This window comes from Artemia franciscana, chromosome 13 (genome assembly GCF_032884065.1).
Source record: "Artemia franciscana chromosome 13, ASM3288406v1, whole genome shotgun sequence".
NCBI lineage: Eukaryota > Metazoa > Arthropoda > Branchiopoda > Anostraca > Artemiidae > Artemia > Artemia franciscana.
Window position 1 is genome coordinate 12,589,857 of NC_088875.1, and position 23,112 is coordinate 12,612,968.

General features: G+C 35.1%; 1 protein-coding gene across 1 annotated transcript in view; it reads right to left on the reverse strand.

The window, feature by feature from the left end:
* Positions 1-671: 671 nt before the first annotated feature.
* The window catches only part of LOC136034539 (uncharacterized), a 72,914-nt gene continuing 50,473 nt past the window's right edge, over positions 672-23,112 (reverse strand). Inside the window, exons 4-7 of the mRNA XM_065715768.1 lie at positions 8,486-8,635; positions 4,084-4,253; positions 1,784-1,952; positions 672-1,079 (exon numbers count right to left, since the gene is read on the reverse strand). Of these exons, the coding sequence (XP_065571840.1) occupies positions 688-1,079; positions 1,784-1,952; positions 4,084-4,253; positions 8,486-8,635 (881 nt within the window). The 3' untranslated portion in view covers positions 672-687. The remainder of the gene's footprint in view (positions 1,080-1,783; positions 1,953-4,083; positions 4,254-8,485; positions 8,636-23,112) is intronic.

The following is a 23,112-nucleotide window of genomic DNA, read 5'->3' on the forward strand; positions in this document are numbered from 1 at the left end:
TTATTAAATAATTAAACACACTTTTTCTGAAATCAAGAAGCCGAAATTTGTCGGTCGAGAAAGACGCACGTTAAGTACTAAAACAATTTACAACAATAAACAAAATATACATTCCAACATGTTAACTTAAAGTTAAAATTAAAATGGAATTATAATCAATGTTAGACTAAATTAAGTTAAAAATTAGAATAAACTCATGAGGCTAAAGGTGAAAACAAAATCCAATTTGCAAAAAAAAGCATTAACTTATTTCGTTATGAAACATTTTCAGTGAAGTATTGCAGGAGACAAGACTATTCTCGGTTGAATTGCTGATTATAATTACCAGACCAAAAATTTCTAAATAATGTTAGCTAAAACAAAGAGCAAATGCACGAACATAATAAACATTTTTTTTGCAGAATTAATACTAAACCTTTAGAAATTAGAGCATATTCTTCCAAAGTTGGTTTTATGAATCACATTTAGCTAGGTAATCAATTTTGACTGGACTAACAACGTTTGTCCTGAAGAAAGATTTTATTAAACTTCGAGCAATTTCTACTTACATTTACTTAAAAGCAAAATATGACTTAAAAAATAATCTTAAAAAAGAAAGTCTGATTTTTTTTTTTCGCCAAGCCGTTCACCAGATTCTTTCTAACATAAAAAAAAAAGATCAAAGAAGAAAACGATAAGGAGACAGTTTTATTTCTTAGAATGACCTCTGAAGGCCTTAGCCATCTCAACAAAAGACTTATTGCTCCTATTCTTAACGTTCACAACATCATAGAAGTTAAGGCCCACTTTCTTATTTTTCTGTGCTCTTTCCAGCCCTCTTTTTTCTTTTGAAGTTAATTTACGTTGTGATTTCGTCTTAAAGCGGCCATTGCTAGGCGTTACAACAAAATCCCCACTTCGACTTCTCTTAACAGTCCTGCTTTTTAGTTGAAGCTGTTTCCGTTTTCCTGGTGTTACTTCTTCGGCCAAAGTGTCGGTAGGTGGCTCAGATCGGTTAACCAAAGCATCTACGTCAATATCTGAGTTATCACCTTCTTCTTCTTCTACGGATGCTTCTTCGCTTGTAGTTTTAGGCGTTTCTAAAAAGCAAATTAAAACATAAAGTGAGGCACTGTGGCATAAAAAAAAAAAAAAAAACAAACTAAAGGCAATACCGAGAGAGAGAGAGAGAAAGAAAGAGAAAGAGAGAGAAAGAGAGAGAGAGAGAGAGAGAGAGAGAGAGAGAGAGAGAGAGAGAGAGAGAGAGAGAGAGAGAGAGAGAGAGAGAGAGAGAGAGAGAGAGATCAAAGGCATTCCCGGTGATAAACTAATATTGATCTGAAAGCAGAATTTGTGGCAATTTCACTTGTCACATCGATTGGAATTGTCCAGAATTGTCATTTAGAAACTTATCGATTGATCTGTGCGAGAAACCATCGTTTGCTATCGCATGTTATAAAACTTCAGAATTTTGACCTTCAATTGCTAAAAAATTATTTATTATTGGAAAAAATTTCCTATTTTTACTGACTACGACGGCCGTTGATTCTTAAGTGTTTATTTTTTGCCAGCTAATAGGAAGTGGATTGACAAAAAATCGGAATGGCACAATAAATAATATATAAATAATAGCTAATAAAAAATAATAAGTAAATAAATAATAACGTAAATAAATAATAACTAATAACAATAATAGGACTTTCCCCCCCCTTTCCAAAAAAAGAACAAACGAAAATAAAAATCTGCAAAAAGATAAATTTAAATTGCAAAATCGTTTACTTAGGGTCGACCGTTAAAACCATACCTGTAACTGCATGTTCATCTATTACTGTCACAGTTTCTTTCGTTTGTTCATCCTCTTCAGCATCGGAATCAGCTTCCAGATCAGATTCAATAGGCGCTTCCGACGTAGGTTCAAGTGGCCGGTCATCATCACCTTCGTATTCGAAGTCAACCCGAATCTTAGCGAAGTTCTGAAAAAAAAATCTTTGTATTTGACATTAGAAATATCTCTTCATCTGAAGTTTTTTGTTGTGTTTTATATACTGTTGTTGTGTTACTTATTTGTTTTATAGTGTTTTATTTTTTGTTGTGTTACTGCAATTAATGCCACAAAAAGGCTTGAAGGATTTAGAAATAAAGGTAAGGAAATAATATATTACAATTATGAGTTTTAAGTTATTATTTGTTATTTTTGTTTATATTTTATTTATAAATTCATATTTATAAATTCATGGACTAGGAATGATATGATAATGATATAGAATGGCTTGGAAAATTTAGAATCAAAGGCAAAGAAAAAATGTATCCTATTTATGAGTTCTAAGTTATTATTCATCATTTTTTTCTTCTTCTTTTTCTTTTGCTGTTTGAGGTGTTTGAAAAAGTATAGTGGATTATTTTTTTTTTTTGGTCGCTAAGGTGACTCCAGTAGCAACTCAGGAAGGAGTTTTGTATTTTTATTTGTATACATATACATTTTTTCTTGTATTGTCAGTGTTTCTGGTATTTAATTTGTGCTTATAACTAGTACTAAAATAGGTTTTTTTTTCTTCCATTCCCAGCACGCCCCTAGGACAACTTGAACTTAATGTAACTAAAAAAAAGAAAGAAAAGTAATAACAAAATTTAGCTTGAAAAAAAGACTATAAATAATAAGCGAATATATAAGCTAAAATCATTTGAATAGTCCCAATAAACATGATAAGTTCAACTTGGGCATGTAAAATTTCTGCTGATACCCTACAAGTTGCTAGGTGCACATAAGTCTGATCATTTGGGGAGTAGGATTAGAGAAATTTTCTTGTTTGGTGGAAGGGGGATAGGGGTAATCCTCCAACTCAAGTCAGATTTGGATAGTTAAAACTAATTCTTATTTAGAAATCAAAGTTTGGAATGAATTTGTAAAAATCCACACGACCAAAAATGGAGAGACATTTTAGTTGGTGGTCAAAAATGACCACCAACATAGAATTTTACAATCACTAATTATGGAAAACAGCCCAATTTGGTTCTAATGTTTGCAATAAGTGTAACTACTGTAATTATATTATACCTCACCTAACTCATGTATTTAAGAATTAAATTAAATGAAAAAATTGGCTCTTGCCTTCAGAACTCGCAGATTTGCATACTATCTTCAAACTCTATTAATAGTATCTTCTTCTTTTTTAAAGGGAGCCTTAACTACTGAATTTCCTTATTACAACGCCTTAAAATGATTTTTCTAAATTGCCTTTTTTTTTAAAGTTTGAGCAATGTCACCTTTATCCCGACGCCACTTTCCCAGTGTGTAAATGTGGCAACTCTTCTACAGTTGGTACCAATTCAATATTTTCAAAATATTTACTTTAAGCTTCATTTTATCCTGTTATGATAAACACGAAACAAGAATTAAAATAAAAAAGTAAAAATAAATGCTACTAGATATTATGCACTTTTAGGTAAATTTAAGGCAAAAACACTACTTTCGTCTATCTTTCTATTAAATTTGTTTAGTACATTTCGGGAAATCGATAAGAATCTATAAGGGTGATCTGGTTATTTCATTTAGATAACTTCGAAGACCACACTGCCTTTCCATGACGAAAGTAAAACAGTTCAAAATTCATTCGAAAAAGAACTTACTTCATTTTTTTTTTCTGAAGTGATTTTTAATTAGGTACATTATTCAAATGAGAGTGAGTATATAATTTGACCTGTCTATAACTTATATAACTAAAATGATTTATGAAACAGGAGAATGAACCATGAAAAAGAGGAGCATGTAAAGGAGGAAATTTTATCAAAAATAGCTAAAAAGCCATTCTGATTCAGGTTATCAAATATTACCTGAATCACTTCTGACAGCTTCTTAGCATCCTTTCTTTCTTCTTGTTCTTTGTTGTAAGCTTCACTGTCAGGTGGCGTTACAAAATATGGAACCAGGTGGCATTACAAAATATTGAACCGGGTGGCATTACAAAATATATTACAGATATTTGGCATTATACCTGAATCACTTCTAGCAGCTCCTTAGCAGTTCTTCTTGTTCTTTGATGCAAGCTTCACTATCAGGTGGAATTAAAAAATATATTACAAATATGGCATTACAAAAAAAATTACCTGAATCACTTCTGGCAGCTTCTTAGCATCCTTTCTTTCTTCTTGTTCTTTGATGTAAGCTTCACTGTCAGGTGGCATAACGAAATATGGAAGTTTGCCACGCTGCCAATCATTCAATATCATTCGAGCAACAGCATTAATATCTGGTTCACCTTTCTTTAACAATTTTCCTGTGAAAAACAAATTATATAATATAGTACAGAGGCAATATTCTTTTTTTCTGGGGCTCCCACACCCACAGTTAAGCACATGGTAGTATTAAGTTTTTATGTCTGTGTTTATTTTTTTATTCTTATTGTTATTGACGAGAAAACAATGTAATTCTTCTCTATGCTGAAGTAGTCTAGTTTTAAAAATGAGATAAAAAATGAAACGCCAGCTAGTAGACGTAAACTAACTAAAAACCTTGTTTGCTAATTTCAAATGGACAAAAATCCCTGTCAATCATAAATTATACAAATTACCACTAATATATCACCAAGTACGGGCTTAAACTGTCTATCATATATACTTTCACTAAAGGACTGTATAACCTTAGCGTTAAAAACGGGGGTTGATGAATGGCTAGGACCCCTTAGGCGCGCAATAAGAACAGCAGAATAATACACAATAAATAATCCAATTAAAAAAACAATCTGGATAATAGCAGTAAAACAATGCATACTATTACTAATAATATCAACTCACTGCACCACCAAGCCGCCCGAGTCCAACACAGCTACGCACGATCCTTCTCCATCCCAATCTATTAAAGGCTTCGCGCTTTACACCCTCCCAAGAAGTTCTTATCTCTCTTAAATCTTTCCCTACGACATCCTCCCATCCCATTCGGGGACGACCTGGCTTTCGTTTGGCCTTAGACGGTTGGCCGACAAGGAAAATCTTTGGCATTCTGTCATCCGTCATCTGCAGAACCTGAATTAGCCATCTCCTCCTGTCTCTCATTATTGTCCTAGAAAGCGTGATTGAACCGCATTTTTCGTACAGCTTACTGTTTGAGATACCGTCAGCTAGTCGGATGCCCAAAACAATATATAGGCAATTTCTGTGGAAAACATCAAGCAAATACTACTCCGTTTACGGAGCACCCATGCTTCCCAATCATACTTGACCGCTGTCAGCTTCCCATATTCTTATCTTGGTTCGCAGACGTACCTTCTCCGTTCTACTTAACTTCTCAGACTTACCGGCTACGTCGAGGCTTGGGCCTGGGGGTTCCGGGTAATAAAAGAAAAATTAAAAACGAATAATCAGTGTTATTTATGTGTCTAACTATACCGTACGCATGGGTCTGCAAAATCACTTTTAGTTACAAGGAAAGTTTACAAGTAGTTTTATTGTGATTATCTTGTGATATATATATATATATATATATATATATATATATATATATATATATATATATATATATATATATATATATATACTAGCTGTTGGGGTGGCGCTTCGCGCCACCCCAACACCTAGTTGGTGGGGCGCTTCGCGCCCCCCAAGCTCCCCAGCGCGCGTAAGTCGTTACGCGCCATACTAGTTACGCGCCATTGTAGTTGTGTCCCTGTGTCCCACCTGTGAATAGATATATATATATATATATATATATATATATATATATATATATATATATATATATATATATATATATATATATATATATATATATAATGTTGTTGGACTTCTATATATATGTTGCATATAAATAGATTTTCAGGTTTACTGACTCTTGAACATGCAACATATAATTGTCCATGGGAAAAACAATCCGTATTCAGATCTATACCTCATTATTCTAATGATGTGTCCCTGTGTCCCGGTCGTCATTTATATTCCCTGTATCCCGGTCGTCATTTGTGTCCCGGTGTCCCAGTTTGTAATTTCTCTTTGGGTGTCCCGGTCGTCATTTATATTCCCGGTGTCCTGGTCGTCATTTGTGTCCCGGTGTCCCGGTCTGTAATTTCTATTCGAACAATCCCTGTGTCCCGGTCGTCATTTATATATCCCGCCTGTGCCCCCGGCGTACCCGTTGTAGTTGTGTCCCTGTGTCCCGGTCGTCATTTATATTCCCTGTGTCCCGGTCGTGATTTGTGTCTGGGTGTCCCAGTCTGTAATTTCTCTTTTAGGTTCCCGGTCGTCATTTATATTCCCTGTGTCCCGGTCGTCATTTGTGTCCCGGTATGTAATTTCATCAGTTGACAAACATGACGTCAGTCGACAAACAACTTCATGACGCATACAGCTCAATCCTTATAATGACGTCAGTCGACAAACATGACGTCACTCGACACACACACAGACAACTTATTTATATATATATATATATATGCTAAAGATAAAGACCACACTGCCTTTCCATCATAAACACCAAAAACAAGAAGAACAATAGGGAATATTTTAAGACAGTGGGAAACAAATTAGAATGAATATTTCGGCCCTATGTCCAAGGGCCGTCCTCAGCAATACCAGTAAGAAAAACAACTTAAGAGAGGATAAAATCAATAAAACTAAAATGAACAGTTTTTCAAAATAATCCCAGCATCCTTACCTCAGCGAAGTTCAACCAGGACTGATAAATAAATTGTTATGAAACGAGGCAATCCATTGAAATGAAAGAAAATGATTTAAAAACAGGTTTTTAATGCCAGCCTAGCTTTTTTCGCTGCTGATTTTATAGGTCTATTTGTGACAGGTTCTGTGTTAATATCTATTGGTTTTTTATAATATTTCTTAAGGTCATTTTTAATTAAATTTGTGTATAGAGCATTCAGTGAATATTCTCCTAAATCCCTATTTAAGGAAATATTATTATTAATCTTAAGTCTGATTTCAATTGCTTCTCGAACTACTTGCTTTATGCCTAGATCATTGCTAATAATGGCAGATTCTTCAAAAAGTATTTTGTGGCTAAGATTTTCGAAAACATGGCTGCTTAAAGCAGAATCAAAAGAAACAGAAGTAATATTAGAATTCAGAGCTTTGGTGATATCACCTTTATGTTGTTGTAGGCGTTTCTCGAAATTCTGGTGGGTTCTCCTTACATAGAATTTGCCACAGTCGCATGGTATTTGATAGACACCTCTTTGGCGAGTAACTGGAGTCTTATCTTTACCAGAATTTAGGAGATTTATCTCCTATAAACTATATTCTAAAATAATAGAATATTAGAAATATACTAGTATATTATATAATTATACTAGTAATAATAGTATATTAGAAATAAACTATATTCTAAGCATTTCGAGCGAATTCTAAATTATCCTATTTTATGGCGTATGTCTCCTTTTTTCTTGATAAAAAAGGAGACTATTGCCATGTCCCCGTGTCATAGCTCTTTAAGATAATCCTGTTCTGTCATTTTGAATTGCAACAAGACCTGATAAAAAAAGAGGCATACTCTTATTTTCAACCAAAATCGCATATATCGCAGCTTTAATTCTGTTTGACAGTCGTTCTGTTTCCAGTGATATTGCTCGTTTTCACCTTGACTTAAACATTCAAAGGGGTTCAAAAGCTTTTTTCAAGGGGTGGGGGTCAAATAATTTACCTTAAGATCAGTCTTAGAGATACGCACTGGTTAGTTCTTCTCCATTATAGAGACAGTGAAAGAGTTGAAAATATCCGCGCGTCAATTAGGCTTTAACCATAGATTATAGGAGACATGGCCAGGGGAATTTGAAGTGGGGGGGGGGGGGGGGGGGTTACTCACCTCACGTACAAATTTTTTTTCGACCGAAATGGCATATATCGCAACTTTAAATGTGACAGTAATTCTGCTTGCAGTGATATTGTTCGTTTTCAGCTGATTTAAACATTCAGTTTAATTTTTACTCATCTTATGATTTACTTATTCATTTATATTAGCATCTGTTATCTGTATGTTTGCTAAGATTGTTTATTTAATCTCTGTTCGTTTTGGATTTCATTTATTTTTTAATAGTAATTTCTGGTCGTTTTGAGCTTGGTTTATAACAGAAATTTATTTCTGCCGGTCTTAAGTGTAAGACGGCTCTTGAATTTTCCTTGAAACACTTTTTTTTGGAAAGTTTTTTTTTATTTTTTTTAATGAATATTTCTCAAGTTTTTCACGTCTCCATTTTAAAAATTGAAATCTCTGATTCTAATTTAGGAGTTCTGATTAATGTCTTTTAATTTATTTTAATAGTGCCCTAAATATTCCCTAAAAGTTTCAACCGTGTGCCATTAACTGTTCCTGGGATATTGCAGATACGCAATAACCGAGATGCAGATAATATCTTTTGATTCAGTTGAACATTCCCCTCGATATTCTCTGAAAGTTTCAACTTAATACCCTTATCTGTTCCTGAGATATGCACCCGAAATTTCAGTCGTTTCAGGCATTGACGTCGACAAAATTAGAAAAGAAAAATGCAAAAGAAGAATTAAATACCACATTTTTTTGCGAGTTGTTCCAAGAAATCATTTGGATCGCTCCAAGATTCAATCTTGTATGTTTTCTTCATGTACTCTGACTTGACACGACCCAGTAATGGCGTAATATAATCTTCTGGTGCTGATATATTTTCAACACGCACCACACCTGTAAAATAATCAATGTTTTAAAAATATAACCAAAGATAAACAATTAAATTCTCTAATTCGCTACTAATACTTCGACACATGGCCATTCATTTACCAATTTGTTTCAACATTTCTTTGTTGATTTTGTGGGTCCGCATTCCTTTTTCAGGTTATTTCCCACCATTCCCCGCTTCTCAGCTTCTTACTCGATAGCATTGACTTGGAAATCAAATAGTATCTTTTTAATCTGATCTTTGGCCTATACTAAAAATTAGCCTAGTGCAGTCGATTTCCTCTTTTGAACTAAACACTGCAACAGCTAAATTCTTAGCTAATTCAATTCAGCAAACTTTTTTATATAGCTTGAGGTTATACCTAGTCCCGTTAGAGGGGGGAGGGGCTGGGATACGAATACAATGGTGGTGACTATTATGTTTTTGAGTGAGTATGGAATGCGTGATAAGGGGTAGGCTTTTAAAATCTGATCTCTGCTCTGTAAGCAAAATTCAGCTGGAAGCTACCGTGCTGTTTGCCTCTGTTTTGGTAAGGTCCGTAAATAAAACCACACAAAAAAAGAAAATTAAAACTACCACAAAGCAAAGACCAAAAACTACAGCAAAAGCATAAACAAACGAGAGGCACCGTGTAAAAAAAGTTCATATTGTGTTACAATATTTAGTTGGGAATATATCTTTTTAGTAAAATTACACAATCCTTTAGAGTATATTTTTGCGCAATTTTGAGTTATTTTCTAATTAAAAATGATACACCATCTTATGGAACTAAAGATCAGAGGCAACAAGCCTCAACGCCCTGAGGCTCTTTATCAAACAGTTCGTGGTAACGAGCTGTAGTAAGGAGCGACTCGGGTGATGCAAGTGGACTGCATCAGGAGGATGTAGTCCACCTTATCTCGCTGTAAATGCGATTTAAGGTAATAGTAACCGGAACTCTAAAAAATGGAATTTTGATACCAATAGTTTTTTACTGTTTTAAAAAGTAGAGTTAAGAGAAAGAGTCAAACTTTAGCGTAAAGAGCGGTCGTTGAGGAAGAAAAGCCCCTTTCATATACGGAGTAATTTCCGTTCGTTTTAAGTTTTAATGTCGCTCCTTACTTTCAGTTAAAAAAAACTTGTTTTTTATTTAATAGACATAAAGAGCCTCAAGGCTTCAATGTATAGTTTTTTTCCCAGAGCCACTTCATACGTAAGGCGTAGTCGGAAGAAACGACACCAAACCACCGCAATAAAACAGAAGTGGGAGCAGAAAAGTCCTTAAGTAGCCTGTAGATCTATAAAACCCAAGCAAGCTCAGTTTTCAGCAAAGAGCTGGTATCTCAAAATTCTGTAAATTTAGAGAAAACATTTATATTAAATTCTATTAAATTTAGAGTCTGTTTATTTAGACCAACTTTGCAATCATATCTTGTATAAAGTGTGAAACAACAATTTGCGCTTGTTTTAAGTTTACTCTTTATTTCCATCAGATAAACTTTGTTATTTTAAAAATTGATCTTTGTTTACTTTTAGGTTTTACAAGCATACACAATAAGCCTGACAAAGATCTAATTCTCACTTAAGCGAACAAATTAAATAAGTCAACATTAGTACTTATTAAAAAAGGGTTATTAAAAATATTAAATATTTTAAAAATAATAAATAATTAAAGTAAATATATTAAAACATATTAAAAATATGTTTTACTTTGCACCTCTTTTAAACTCTCCTTGAAAAGTCTTCAATTTAGTCGCATAAAGAATCCAAGGGGTAAATTACCATATGTATCTTTGAGGAGTAGCGGATTTAGAGTTCGGGTATTTATGAAATATTGCCACGCATGAATATATAGAGATCTTAAAAAACTGAAGGACATTTTACCGATTATGGTAAAATGAAGGACAAATAACCGTATGAATCTTTGAGGAGTTGCGGATTCAAAGTTCGGATATTTATGAGATATGGTCGCGCATGAATATATAGAGATTTTAAAAAAACTGAAGGATACTGAAAGAATTTTAGATGTGAAGCTAATGTAATTTACGGGAATTCGTGTTATCGTTATTACTATATTTCTGCCACAATGTTGCAACAAATTTTTCAACTTCTCGTGAGATTGTGTACTTGTGCTATTTTTGTTTCTCGTACATCAAAGTTTCAAAAGAAATCATCTTTAAAGTCATTGGAACAATCCCTCTCAACTAGGATTCTTTACAGTCCAAACATTATTCTGCACCTGTCAATTAATGATCAAGGTCAACTTCTTTTTTTATATTTACTGTCAAATGAGCTCTCTCTTAAGATTCCACGGCCACTAGTTTGGGACGGTTTCCCTGGGAAATAAGAGACATACTCGATTTGCATGCAATAAAAGTGATTTCCCGTGTTGTTCAAGCTGGGGAACTGTAATTCTCCTATATAATGTCTTTGACCATTGTGATTAAAATGACGTAGTTTTTATTCGATCAGACATCATTTTTGATGGGTTTCAGGCTCTTTTTAAAATTCCCTAAAATTTGTTTTCGCAATAAACTTTTACTGTTAATCAGCCGAAATAACAGTTACCATTCCTAAAAACCAAATCCAGGGGGTGATCCTTCCTTACTTGACAGCTTTTTTTTTAAAAAAAAGCTTTTTTTTCGCAATAAACTTTTACTGTTAATCAGCCGAAATAACAGTTACCATTTCTAAAAACCGAATCCTTCCTTACTCGACAGCTTTTTTTTCCCGTGTTGTTCAAGCTGGGGACTGTAATTCTCCTATATAATGTCTTTGACCATGGTAATTTAAATGACGTAGTTTTCATTCGATCAGACATCATTTTTGATGGGTTTCAGGCTCTTTTTAGAATTCCCTAAAATTTGTTTTCACAATAAACTTTTACTGTTAATTAGCCGAAATAACAGTTACCATTTCTAAAAACCGAATCCTTCCTGACTCGACAGCTTTTTTTTTCAAAAGCCTTTTTTAAACTTCCGGTTACTGTTGGCCGTGGTTTGCTCTTTACTAGGTTTGAGCCACAGATGCAACCATGATAGCCACCGTATACTTGCTGCTCGCGGTAGGTTATTATTTGCCATCGAGCTACCCCAACTTTCAAGTTTCCGCTTTATCCCTGCTGAATCCCTCTCTCGATGGTTTGTGAAAAAAAAAGTGGAGTGGATATCACTATCCTTCAAAGAATCAAAGCTTCTAAGTACAGCCTGTGTCTACTTGTTGTTTGCAGTAACTTACGATGTTCTGCCACGCTACTCTCAATTCCCAGCATTTTCGATCTTTAAAGTTTTTTTTTGCTGTTTGCTCCCCCCCTTCTCTGTATTTTGAGGAAAAGAGACGGAGTGAACTCTAGGACCCAAAGAACTGAAGCTTATAATTACCGTGTCTAATACCGTGTACTTGTTGTTTGTATTGAACTTTTATTTTCTACCATGCAGAAGGCTCAGTAGCCTCTAAGTTCCCTTGTTGCTTCGATCTCTTAGCAACAAATGCGAATACTTCTTTCGTTCACATCCTGAACCAAAACACAACTTTATGTGCACAGAGCTGGATATTTACAATCATGCGTAAATAATAAGCTAAACCAAGCCTATTTTTCAAGCTAGAAACATATTTTTGTTTTTGCATAGTAGCCTGGTTGAAGTTTTTGCATAGTAGTCTGGTTACCATGAGAATACAATTTGGGTTATAAACTTTAGTTCGTAAAATGCAACTTCGACGTTATAATAGTGATATTATTTACATAAATATTATTGCACGAATATTTTTCTAGGTTCAAACTATTTTAATAAAATGGTAACTGCATAAAAAACTTTCATTTATTCTAATATAATAGTTATATTTTGTTTTACAAAAAAAAAAGGATTCAGACCGAATTATAAGAATTCAAAAGCACCTTTGTTTGGAATAAAAGTTACGTAGCATGCAATATATATTTAAATGTCTTAAGAAAATACTCCCTGGATGAAAAACATAAAATTAGTTAGTTCAGACTGGGAAGAAAATGATCCAAACACCAGCATTCATGCATTGTTTACCAGACTCAACAAGCAATTTTTCTGGAATTTTTTACAATCTGTTGAAGTAAAATGGAGTTCCAGAATGACTCGATGTGCTGGTAAATGCAGGTATTGGTCCAATGGATATTGTTGTATTAATCTTAGCCTTCCTCTCCTTAAGCTTAGACCGAAAAAGGATTTGGTGGACACACTTCTACACGAAATGATTCACGCCTATCTTTTTGTTTTGTTCAAATCTACAGTCCATGCTGGCCACGGTCCAGAATTCCAAATGCATATGCACAGGATCAATGCACTAGCAGGAACCAATATTACGATTTATCACAGCTTTCATGCAGAGATGAGTCTCTATAAGCAACACTGGTGGCTTTGCACCGGCACGTGTAATAAACGTCCTCCATATTTCGGTTACGTGAAACGATCCATGAATCGAGCCCCTGGTCCAAATGATTTATGGTGGAAACGGCATAAAGCAACTTGCTCGGGGGTATTTGTTAAGGTTAAAGAGCCGGAAGGATACAAAAAAAATAAGAAAAAACATCGTAAATTATGTAATTTTAAAGAAGAACCAGTGACAGATAGGAGAGGAAAAAAGAGGAAAAAAGAGAAGAGTCTTGAGAATGAAAAATGTAAAAAGAATAAACAAGAAGGAATGACGGAAATATATATTCTCGATTCTCAAAGTGATGATGAAAACAATCCTATAAGAGATGTAGCAACAACAGGAAGTAGAATTGAGGACGGTGTTTCAGATGTAAATGATCATAATATAGAAATCAAAAATCAGGATCGAAACCTTCGAGCATTTGATAACAAAATTCTAGTGGGGACAACTGCCAAGACGAAAGAAACGGTGGAAATATACATTATCGATTCTGAAAATGATACTGACAATGAGGATAAATTAACTTGCTCAAAGGTAAAAATTAAGGTTAATGAACCTGAAGGAGACATGAGCCCTAAAAAGAATCACCCTATGCAAGATCTGGTAAAAAAGCAAAAAGGAATCAAACAAAAAAATCAAGATAATTTTAAAAGGAGTCTTGAAAATAAAAAATGTAAAAAGAATAAACAAGAAGGAATGACGGAATTGTATATTCTCGATTCTCAAAGTGATGATGAAAACAATTCTATAAGAGATGTAGCAACAACAGGAAGTAGAATTGAGGACGGTGTTTCAGATGTAAATGATCATAATATAGAAATTAAAAATCAGGATCGAAACCTTCGAGCATTCGATAACAAAAGTGTAGGGGGGACAACTGGCAAGATGAAAGAAACGGTGGAAATATACATTATCGATTCTGAAAATGATACTGACAATGAGGATAAATTAACTTGCTCAAAGGTAAAAATTAAGGTTAATGAACCTGAAGGAGACATGAGCCCTAAAAAGAATTACCCTATGCAAGATCTAGTAAAAAAGCAAAAAGGAATCAAACGAAAAAATCAAGATGATTTTAAAAGGAGTCTTGAAAATAAAAAATGTAAAAAGAATAAACAAGAAGGAATGACGGAATTATATATTCTCGATTCTCAAAGTGATGATGAAAACAATCCTATAAGAGATGTAGCAACAACAGGAAGTAGAATTGAGGACGGTGTTTCAGATGTAAATGATCATAATATAGAAATTAAAAATCAGGATCGAAACCTTCGAGCATTCGATAACAAAAGTGTAGGGCAGACAGCTGGCAAGATGAAAGAAACGGTGGAAATATACATTATCGATTCTGAAAATGATACTGACAATGAGGATAAATTAACTTGCTCAAAGGTAAAAATTAAGGTTAATGAACCTGAAGGAGACATGAGCCCTAAAAAGAATTACCCTATGCAAGATCTGGTAACAAAGCAAATAGGAATCAAACGAAAAAACCAAGATAATTTTCAAAGGAGTCTTGAAAATGAAAATTGTAAAAAGAATAAACAAGAAATTATCAGTTATCGTTTGGTATTTGACCTGTGAGCATCGATATAATTTTTAAGCAGGATTCAACTTTGGAATAAATTACATTTGGAATACATTTGGACTGTCAGTGATTATTGTCATACTGAATACTGTCATACGAATACTGTCAGTGATTATTGAAGTTTCGCAATGAGTGAAATATATACGCAATAAGGAAGGCTTGGAAATTGCGGAACGACTTTTTCTGTTTTCGAATGATTGTGATATTCTAGACCAGATTTGTTGGATGTAGGAGTACAGTGGGAAATAAGCCAGGCAGGTCCCACGTCCCATCGGGCCACTGACCACAAAGTGATTGCCACTGCTTGCGTCGGCCTGTCCCTATTTGAGATAAGTAAATTTAAATTAATTTTAAATAACGAAAATGTCTGTTCAACAGGAAACAAATCTGGATATTTTACAGCGTCTGAAAAATATAGAAAACCAGCTTGGGGGCCTTTCTAAGCTCGCGTCGATAGCGGAAGAACTGCAGATTATTTCCTTCCAAATGAAGCAAAATGAGGCGTCGCAATTGAAAACCACGGATGACATCCAGAAAATAAAATAAAAGATAGACGAATCGCAGAGGAGCGCAGAGTGGTTAGAAAAAGAAGCAAAACAGTCAAACCTGATTTTTTATAACTTTAAACCCCAAAACCCACCTAGGGGATCACTTGCGGAGGAAATCAGTGAGGTTATTTCTGGCTGTTTGCCACAGATTAAGATCAGGAGATGGGACATAAATGACGCACTCCGCTTGAGCACTAAAAAACAGGGAGGAATCTGTCCAGTTTTAGTGAAGTTCACAACAAAATATTTGCGAAATTTGATTTTGCAAAACTCGGTTCGCTTCCAGAGTTGCGGTATCTCCCTAGCTCCGGACTATACACGGGCAGAGAGAAAATTGCTCACAACGCTCTGAAACCACTTTTGCAGAAAGCCATCAAAGAGGACCGTGAGGTGAAATTCAGGGGCCCTCGTTTATTTTTGGACGGTGAATTGTTCACGTACGAACATGAATCAGGAAAAGTTAGAAAAAATGGAAGAAATAAAACAAAAGAATTAGCGCGATCTCAAGTGTAAGAGTACACTGACTCTAACGCGTAAATGGAAAGCGAAGGTGGGGATCAAATATCAGAGGTAAACTCGGATATTCGTAGCGGTAGTTTCACACACGACCAGGCTATTAGCCAGGCAGACGGTAAGAAACCCGGAGTAAGCGGAGTCACGAGCAAACGAGGTGTAGAAGAGATAATCAGCCCCGAAGATCGTCACAGGCAGGATCGTCGGAACGTAACTCGTGACCCACCAAATCGAGGCCTTGGTCGAGAACCCCCACGCTGCTCACTCAGAAATAGACGAAGGAGCCCTTTCAACTTCGAGGAATAGGAAGTAGGCCGTGTACAACAAATTCAGTTTATGACATGGAACGTCCAAGGCCTAATGAGTAAAAAACAACAGTGTCTAAATGAGTCTTTTTTGAAGTGTGATGTAACATGTTTAATTGAGACATGGTCCCCGCCTTCGGAGGATCTGTCGGTTAAAGATTACACAGTTTTCCGTGCTGACCGGCAAATTTCCCGTAACGCACGTTTTTACGGTAGAGTCGAAGTTTTTGTGAAAAAGTAGAGTTTCGAAGTTTGTCATAGAATAGAAAGTAAATCTGAGAACATTATTTGGTTAAACCTCAAGTGTCATGATGGATAGTCGTAAGTTGCATATATGCTGCTCCACAGAATAGTAGTTAAAAGAAAGAAGATACGTGGACTTTGATTGAAAACGAGTTGGAATATTTACGGAGAAAACATAGTGAAGAGTATTTTGTTTTGATGGGTGATTTAAATGCTTATACGTCAGAAGAACCAGAAATTGCCCTTGTTTCTCTTTCAGGAAATGATTTGACGTCACTGAGGATTCCAGAAAGCTACAAAATTCCAAGAAGGAGCCAAGATGTGAAAAGAAAAGTTAACCAATGGATAAGGAAGTTGTTGGGCATTTGCGGAGAATTTGGTCTAGTCATTGGAAATAGAAGGTTTGGGAATGATGCGGGACACGGTGAGTTTACTTGCATTTCCGGAATGAATTTAGTGTTATTGACTATGTTTTGGTGGAAAGTGGGCTCGCACCTGAATCCCTAGACCTTGAGGTAGTGCATTTTGCTGGAAGTTTCTTTAAAATTTGCTGAGCTGATACGGAGTTCTTTACTTGAAAAAATGCAAAAAAAGGGGAAGAAATAAAAAAGTACATTTTTCGACAATGACTGTGAATGGAAAAAAGGAGAATTAAATTACATGCTAGAATATGTTAAAAAATCCAAAAAGGAAATTGAGAAACTGGAGTTGCTCCGACATTATAGAAGTAAAAGAAAAGAATATAAACTAATGATAAAAATGAAGAAACCATAGTTTCGACGGCGGGAACAAAATGAACTTGCGCATTTCTATAAAACAAAAGATTCGGGAATTCTGGAAAAGGGTTTCATCAAAAAAGATGACTGCTCCCAAAAGTATTCCGCAGGAGGACGAGTGGCCCCCCTTCTTTGAGAAACTAGAAGCAGGTACAGAATCTGGCACACAACGGCCCCCACCCGATTTCGAAAAACTGGCAGAAGAAGTCGGAACCTCCTCTTGTGACCACACTGAATACCCCCTACTGGAAGAAAATTATCACCTTTGTCGCCAAATCCAGCGGGAAGAAGTAGAAGATGCCATAAAACAAACTAGAGGTGGGTCTGCGCCAGGACCAGATGGAATTCAAGCAAAGGCTTTGAATGTACTACAAGTAGTATAGGGGTTGTATAACTTGGTTATAAAAGAAAAAAGTGGCTTGATCCTTGGAAGAGATCTGTAGTTATCCCCCTATTTAAGAAAGGTGATGCAAGTTTGTGCGAGAATTACCGACCGATCAGCTTAGGAAACTGTCTTGGAAAAATTTTGGACGAAATCTTAAACAAAAGGCTGAAATTATGGCTGGATGAGAGGCAAATTCTGAGAGAAGAGCAAGCCGGTTTCCGTAAAGAGTACTCACCATCTGAACGAATGTTTGTTCTAAATGAGTTGATTAGTAAGTATTGCAAGGGAAACGGAAAGTTGTACGTGGTTTTTCTTGATTTAAGTAGAGCATTTGACAATGTTGACCGCATAATTCTGTTTAGGACGCTTTTAGGAACAGGAATTCCGCCACCCTTTTAAGGGTTCTTCTTTCGATGTATTGTTTGACCAGAAATGTGGTAAAGATAGCAGGAAGTGGTATATCTAAGAGTTTTTTTTTTTTAATGTAAAACGTGTAAAACAGGGTAGTACCCTATCACCGAAACTTTTTGCTATTTTTATAAATGATTTTTCCGAATACCATGAAAAAAGGTGGGCGCCAGTTGTACACATTGGAAATAAAGTATTATCATTACTATTCTTTGCCGATGATATTGCCTTGTTCACCAGATCCAGTTCAGAGCTACAAACTGTTAGATTTGACAGCTGAATATTTAGAGGAAACTGTATGGTTCTTTTTTAGTTTTTTTCTTTTTTAGTTTTTTCTTTTTTTCTTTTTCGTTAGTTTTTATCTTTTCTTATTTTTTTTATATTTTTTTCTTTTTTCGTTTGACCTTTTTTCAGCTTTTTTTTCTTTTTTTTCTTTTCATTTTTTAATTTTTTCCTTTTTTAGTTTTTCTTTTTTTTTGTTTTTTAGTTTTTTTAGTTTTAGTTCTTTTAGCTTTTTACCTAATTTAGGTTTTTTAATTTTATTTTTTTATTTTTTCTTTTTTTGGTTTTTTCTTTTTAGTTTTTTACTTTTTTAGCTTTCTTTCTTTCCTTAATTTTTAGTTTTTTCTTTTTTTTAGTTTTTCTTTCTTTTCTTTTTTTTAGTTTTTTTCCTTTTTTTCAGTTTTTATGTTTTTTTTTTCCTTTTTTTTATAGAAGACTAGCTGTTGGGGTGGCGCTTCGCGCCCCCCAATCCCCCCGCGCGCGTAAGTCGTTATGCGCCATATTAGTTAACGCGCCATTGTAGTTGTGTCCCTGTGTCCCGGTCGTCATTTATATTCCCTGTTTCTCGGTCGTGATTTGTGTCCCGGTGTCCCGGTCTGTAATTTCTCTTTGAGTGTCCCGGTCGTCATTTATATTCCCTTTGTCCCGGTGTCGTTATGCGCCATATTAGTTACGCGCCATTGTAGTTGTGTCCCTGTGTCCCGGTCGTCATTTATATTCCCTGTGTCTCGGTCGTGATTTGTGTCCCGGTGTCCCAGTCGGTAATTTCTCTTTGAGTGTCCCGGTCGTCATTTATATTCCCTGTGTCCCGGTCGTCATTTGTGTCCCGGTGTCCCAGTCTGTAATATCTCTTTGATTTTCCCGGTCGTCATTTATAATCCCTGTGTGCCGGTCGTCATTTGTATTCCGGTGTCCCGGTCTGTATATACATTCGTTTTTGAATTGGTTTGTGATGAAATAAATTTTTTGTTTTTTCCTTTTTTTCTTTTTAGTTTTTTTTTGGTTTTTACATTTTTTAGTTTTTTTTTTTTTTAATCTTTCTTTTTAGTTTTTTTAGTTTTTTTTCTTTTTCTTTTTAGTTTTTTTTGTTACCTTTTTTAGTTTTTTTTCTTCTTTTGTATTAATGCTAAAGCCAAGGTTCGAACCTGGAACCTCTCTGACCTAGAACCTGGAACATAACGCTTTACCAACTCAGCTACTTCGGCTTGAATACATTTACCTTTTTTAGTTTTTTTATTTTTATTTTTTTTTAGTTTTCTTTTTCTCCATTATTTTTGCTAAAGCCAAGGTTCGAACCTGGAACCTCTCGGACCTAGAACCTGGAACATAACGGTTTACCAACTGAGCTACTTCGGCTTGAATACATTCGTTTTTGATATGGTATATGATGAAATAATTCAGACGTCATATGCGGACAGTGACGTCACTCGACAGACACACAGAATTTTTTTAGTTTTTTTAGTTTGTTTAGTTTTTTTTATTAGTTTTTAGTTTTATTTTCTTTTCATTTTGCTAACGCCATGGTTCGAACCTGGAACCTCTCGGGCCTAGAACCTGGAACGTAACGCTTTACCAACTGAGCTACTTCGCCTTGAATACATTCGTTGTTGAATTGGTATATGATGAAATAATTCAGACGTCATATGCGGACAGTGACGTCACTCGAAACACAGACAACTTATTTATATACTAGCTGTTGGTGGGGCGCTTCGCGCCCCCCAAGCCCCCCCCCCCCCCGCGCGCGTAAGTCGTTACGCGCCATATTAGTTACGCGCCATTGTAGTTGTGTCCCTGTGTCCCACCTGTGAATATAGATAGATTTATATATGTGTTTCAAACTACGTAAAAATTGCGAATATACAACATTCTTGGCTTTCCCATTGTCTGTCCATATACAAAGCCGTATGTACTAATAATGACGTCATATGCAAACGCTCTTTTTACAAACAAACAAACATGCATACACACAACTCGTTTTTATATAGATAGATAGATAGATAGATACAATACAAATTAACTACGTAAAACTTGTGAATATACAACAGTCTTCGCTGTCCCATTGTCTGTGTTGCAATCTTTTAAATTGAAAAAAGCAGATCCGTTGGAATCATGGGAATGCGAGGAATAAGAACAGCCTCACCCTCATAAGGCCCTGTCAAGATTGTGGCCTCTATTAGGTTTTCCATTGTTTTTTTTTTACGGCAAGTCGCGTGCCATTGCAAAGCTTTGGTCGGTTGATATTTCTTAAAAGTATTATTGGTACGCCTATTTTTAGTTGTAGCACGTGTGGTGGAAACCCTGAAGGATCTATGGAATTTAAAAATTCAGATGGATAATTAACCTCTTCATTTGGTTCCGAAATACAAATTAACTGCGTAAAACTTGGGAATATACAACATTCTTCGCTGTCCAGTTCTCGCTGCATATAAATAGATTGTCAGGTTTACCGACCCTCGAACATGCAACGTACAATTGTCCATGGGAAAAACAATCAGTATTAAGATCAATACCACATTTTTTTAATGATTGACCTTGAGCTTTGTTAATGGTGATTGCAAATGCTAATCGAATTGGGAATTGCAATCTTTTAAATTGAAAAGGCAGATCCGTTGAAATCATGGGAATGCGAGGAATAAGAAAAGCCTCACCCTCAAAAGGCCCTGTCAAGATTGTGGCCTCTATTAGGTTTTCCACTGTTTTTTTTTTACGGCAAGTCGAGTGCCATTGCAAAGCTTTGGTGGGTTTATATTTCTTAAAAGTATTATTGGTACGCCTATTTTTAGTTGTAGCACGTGTGGTGGAAACCCTGAAAGATCTATGGAATTTAAAAATTCAGATGGATAATTAACCGCTTCATTTGGTTCCAAAACTGTGTCGACTGACTTGTAAAGGACTGCCTGGTCTTGAATCTTGGTCAAAACAATATTGTTGATTTCGTGGACGTCTATATTTTTGGGTGCGAGAATCGCTCTTTCACTTAGCCATTTATTATTTTTATAATTTTTTAGAATATTCGGAAATACTTTTTCAATCAATTCATTTTTGGACGTCACTAAATTACAGAAATCAGCAGGTAGTTGTATACGTCCTGAAATTGAGTCTACTGGGAGCTTTCCGTTTCCCATTGCCAGCAATTGATCTGAAAATGTTTGACCAGAGTCATCGTTTTGCAATCGGACACGCATATTTGTAGTTAATTTTAATGTTTTTACGTGTGCCCATAGACTCTTTGAGCATCATCATCAGTCATTGTAAACTTAAACATTAATAGATTTCTACGCGAACATATGTCTTATATAACTTGAATGACGTCACCTTCAAAGCAAAAATGACGGCAACTAATTTCATGACGTCAGCCGAAACATGACGTCACCTGATCCACAGATCCACAGACAGACAGACAACTTATTTTTAGATAGATAGATATATAGATAGTGTAACAGACGGCAGACGGACAGTACATTTTTATATATATAGATATACTAGCTGGGACCAGGCGGCTTTGCCGCCTGGCCCCATCTAGTGGCACGCGGCAGGCTTCTATATATGGATTCTCATATATACGACGGATATGTGCTAATTTTTAACTGCGTAAAACTTGTGGATATACAACATTCCACGCTGTTCCATTGTCTGTGCATATAAATAGATTGTCCGGTTTTCCGACTCTTGAGCATGCAACATATAATTGTCCATGGGAAAAACAATCCGTATTAAGATCTATACCACATTTTTCTAATGATTGCCCTTGAACTTTGTTGATGGTGATTGCAAATGCTAATCGAATTGGGAATTTCAATCTTTTAAATTGAAAAGGAAAATCCGTTTGAATCATGGGAATGCGAGGAATAAGAACAGCATCACCCTCAGAAGGCCCTGTCCAGATTGTTGCCTCTATTAGGTTTTCTCTGGTGTTTCCTCCTGGTGTGCCCTTTTTGGTGCCATTGTAGGATTAGTGGTACTTTCTCTTTGAACCGCAAACATTTATATTGAATAAGACGTCACATTGAATAAGATGTCATATTGAATATGACATCATGTATTAAAATGAAAGCTTCCTTATATTGCAATGACGTCATTTTGAATACGACGTCATATGTAGATTTATCTTTTTTTACTTTTTTATTTTTTCTTTATTTTTTATTTATTTATTTTTTCATTTTTTTTAGATTTTTCCTTTTTCGTAGTTGTTTCAATTTTTTTCTTTATTTATTTTTTATTTTTTTTATATATTTTTTCAGTTTTTTTCTTTTTTAATTTTTTTTTATAATAGATTATAAATAGTGTAACAGACAAAGAAACGGAAAAACAAACTGTATATTTTTATAGAAATGTACTGCGGTAACTGTTAATACAGATTGTATTATTGAATACTTGATTAATATAATGTGGTTGAGAAAATGGAAGTGACTTGAACTCACATCCTTCGAATTCGAAAGAGAGCATTAAAGTCAATTTACTGCTGTAACTGTTAATACAGATTGTATTATTGAATACTTGATTAATATAGTGGTAGAAAAAATAGAAAAGAACTGAAACCTGTATAGTTTTTTTTTTAGTTTTTTTAAATGATTGGCATTGAGCTGTGTTTTTTCTTTTTTTCCTCTTTTATTTTTTTCTTTTTTTCAGTATTTTCTTTCTTTTAGTTTTTTAGAAGATAGTATAACGGACCATTTGTATATATATAGATAGATAAGATTAGGGATTCCAAAAGAATCCCTGAGGTCTTGGATGCAGGTACGAGCAAACTGTCTCCCTCTTTATAGTGTTTGGAAAAATAGGTGTCACCCAGAAATGCGGTATACTTGCCCGATTTGCGGTGATCTTGATGGCTGGACCATTTTCTTTTCAGGTGTTATGGGCTAAATGAGCTAAGAGGGAGCTTTCTTGGTGTGGGTGGTCGTGAGCCCCTTCTTGGAACTTTGAAGTCGACGTCAAAAATAAATATAGTAGCAGTGGGAAATTTTGTCCGGAATGGTCTTATTATTCGAAAGTCGAGTGTTACATGATTTAGTTTGTTTGCTGTTGTATATGTATGTATACGACCTGAA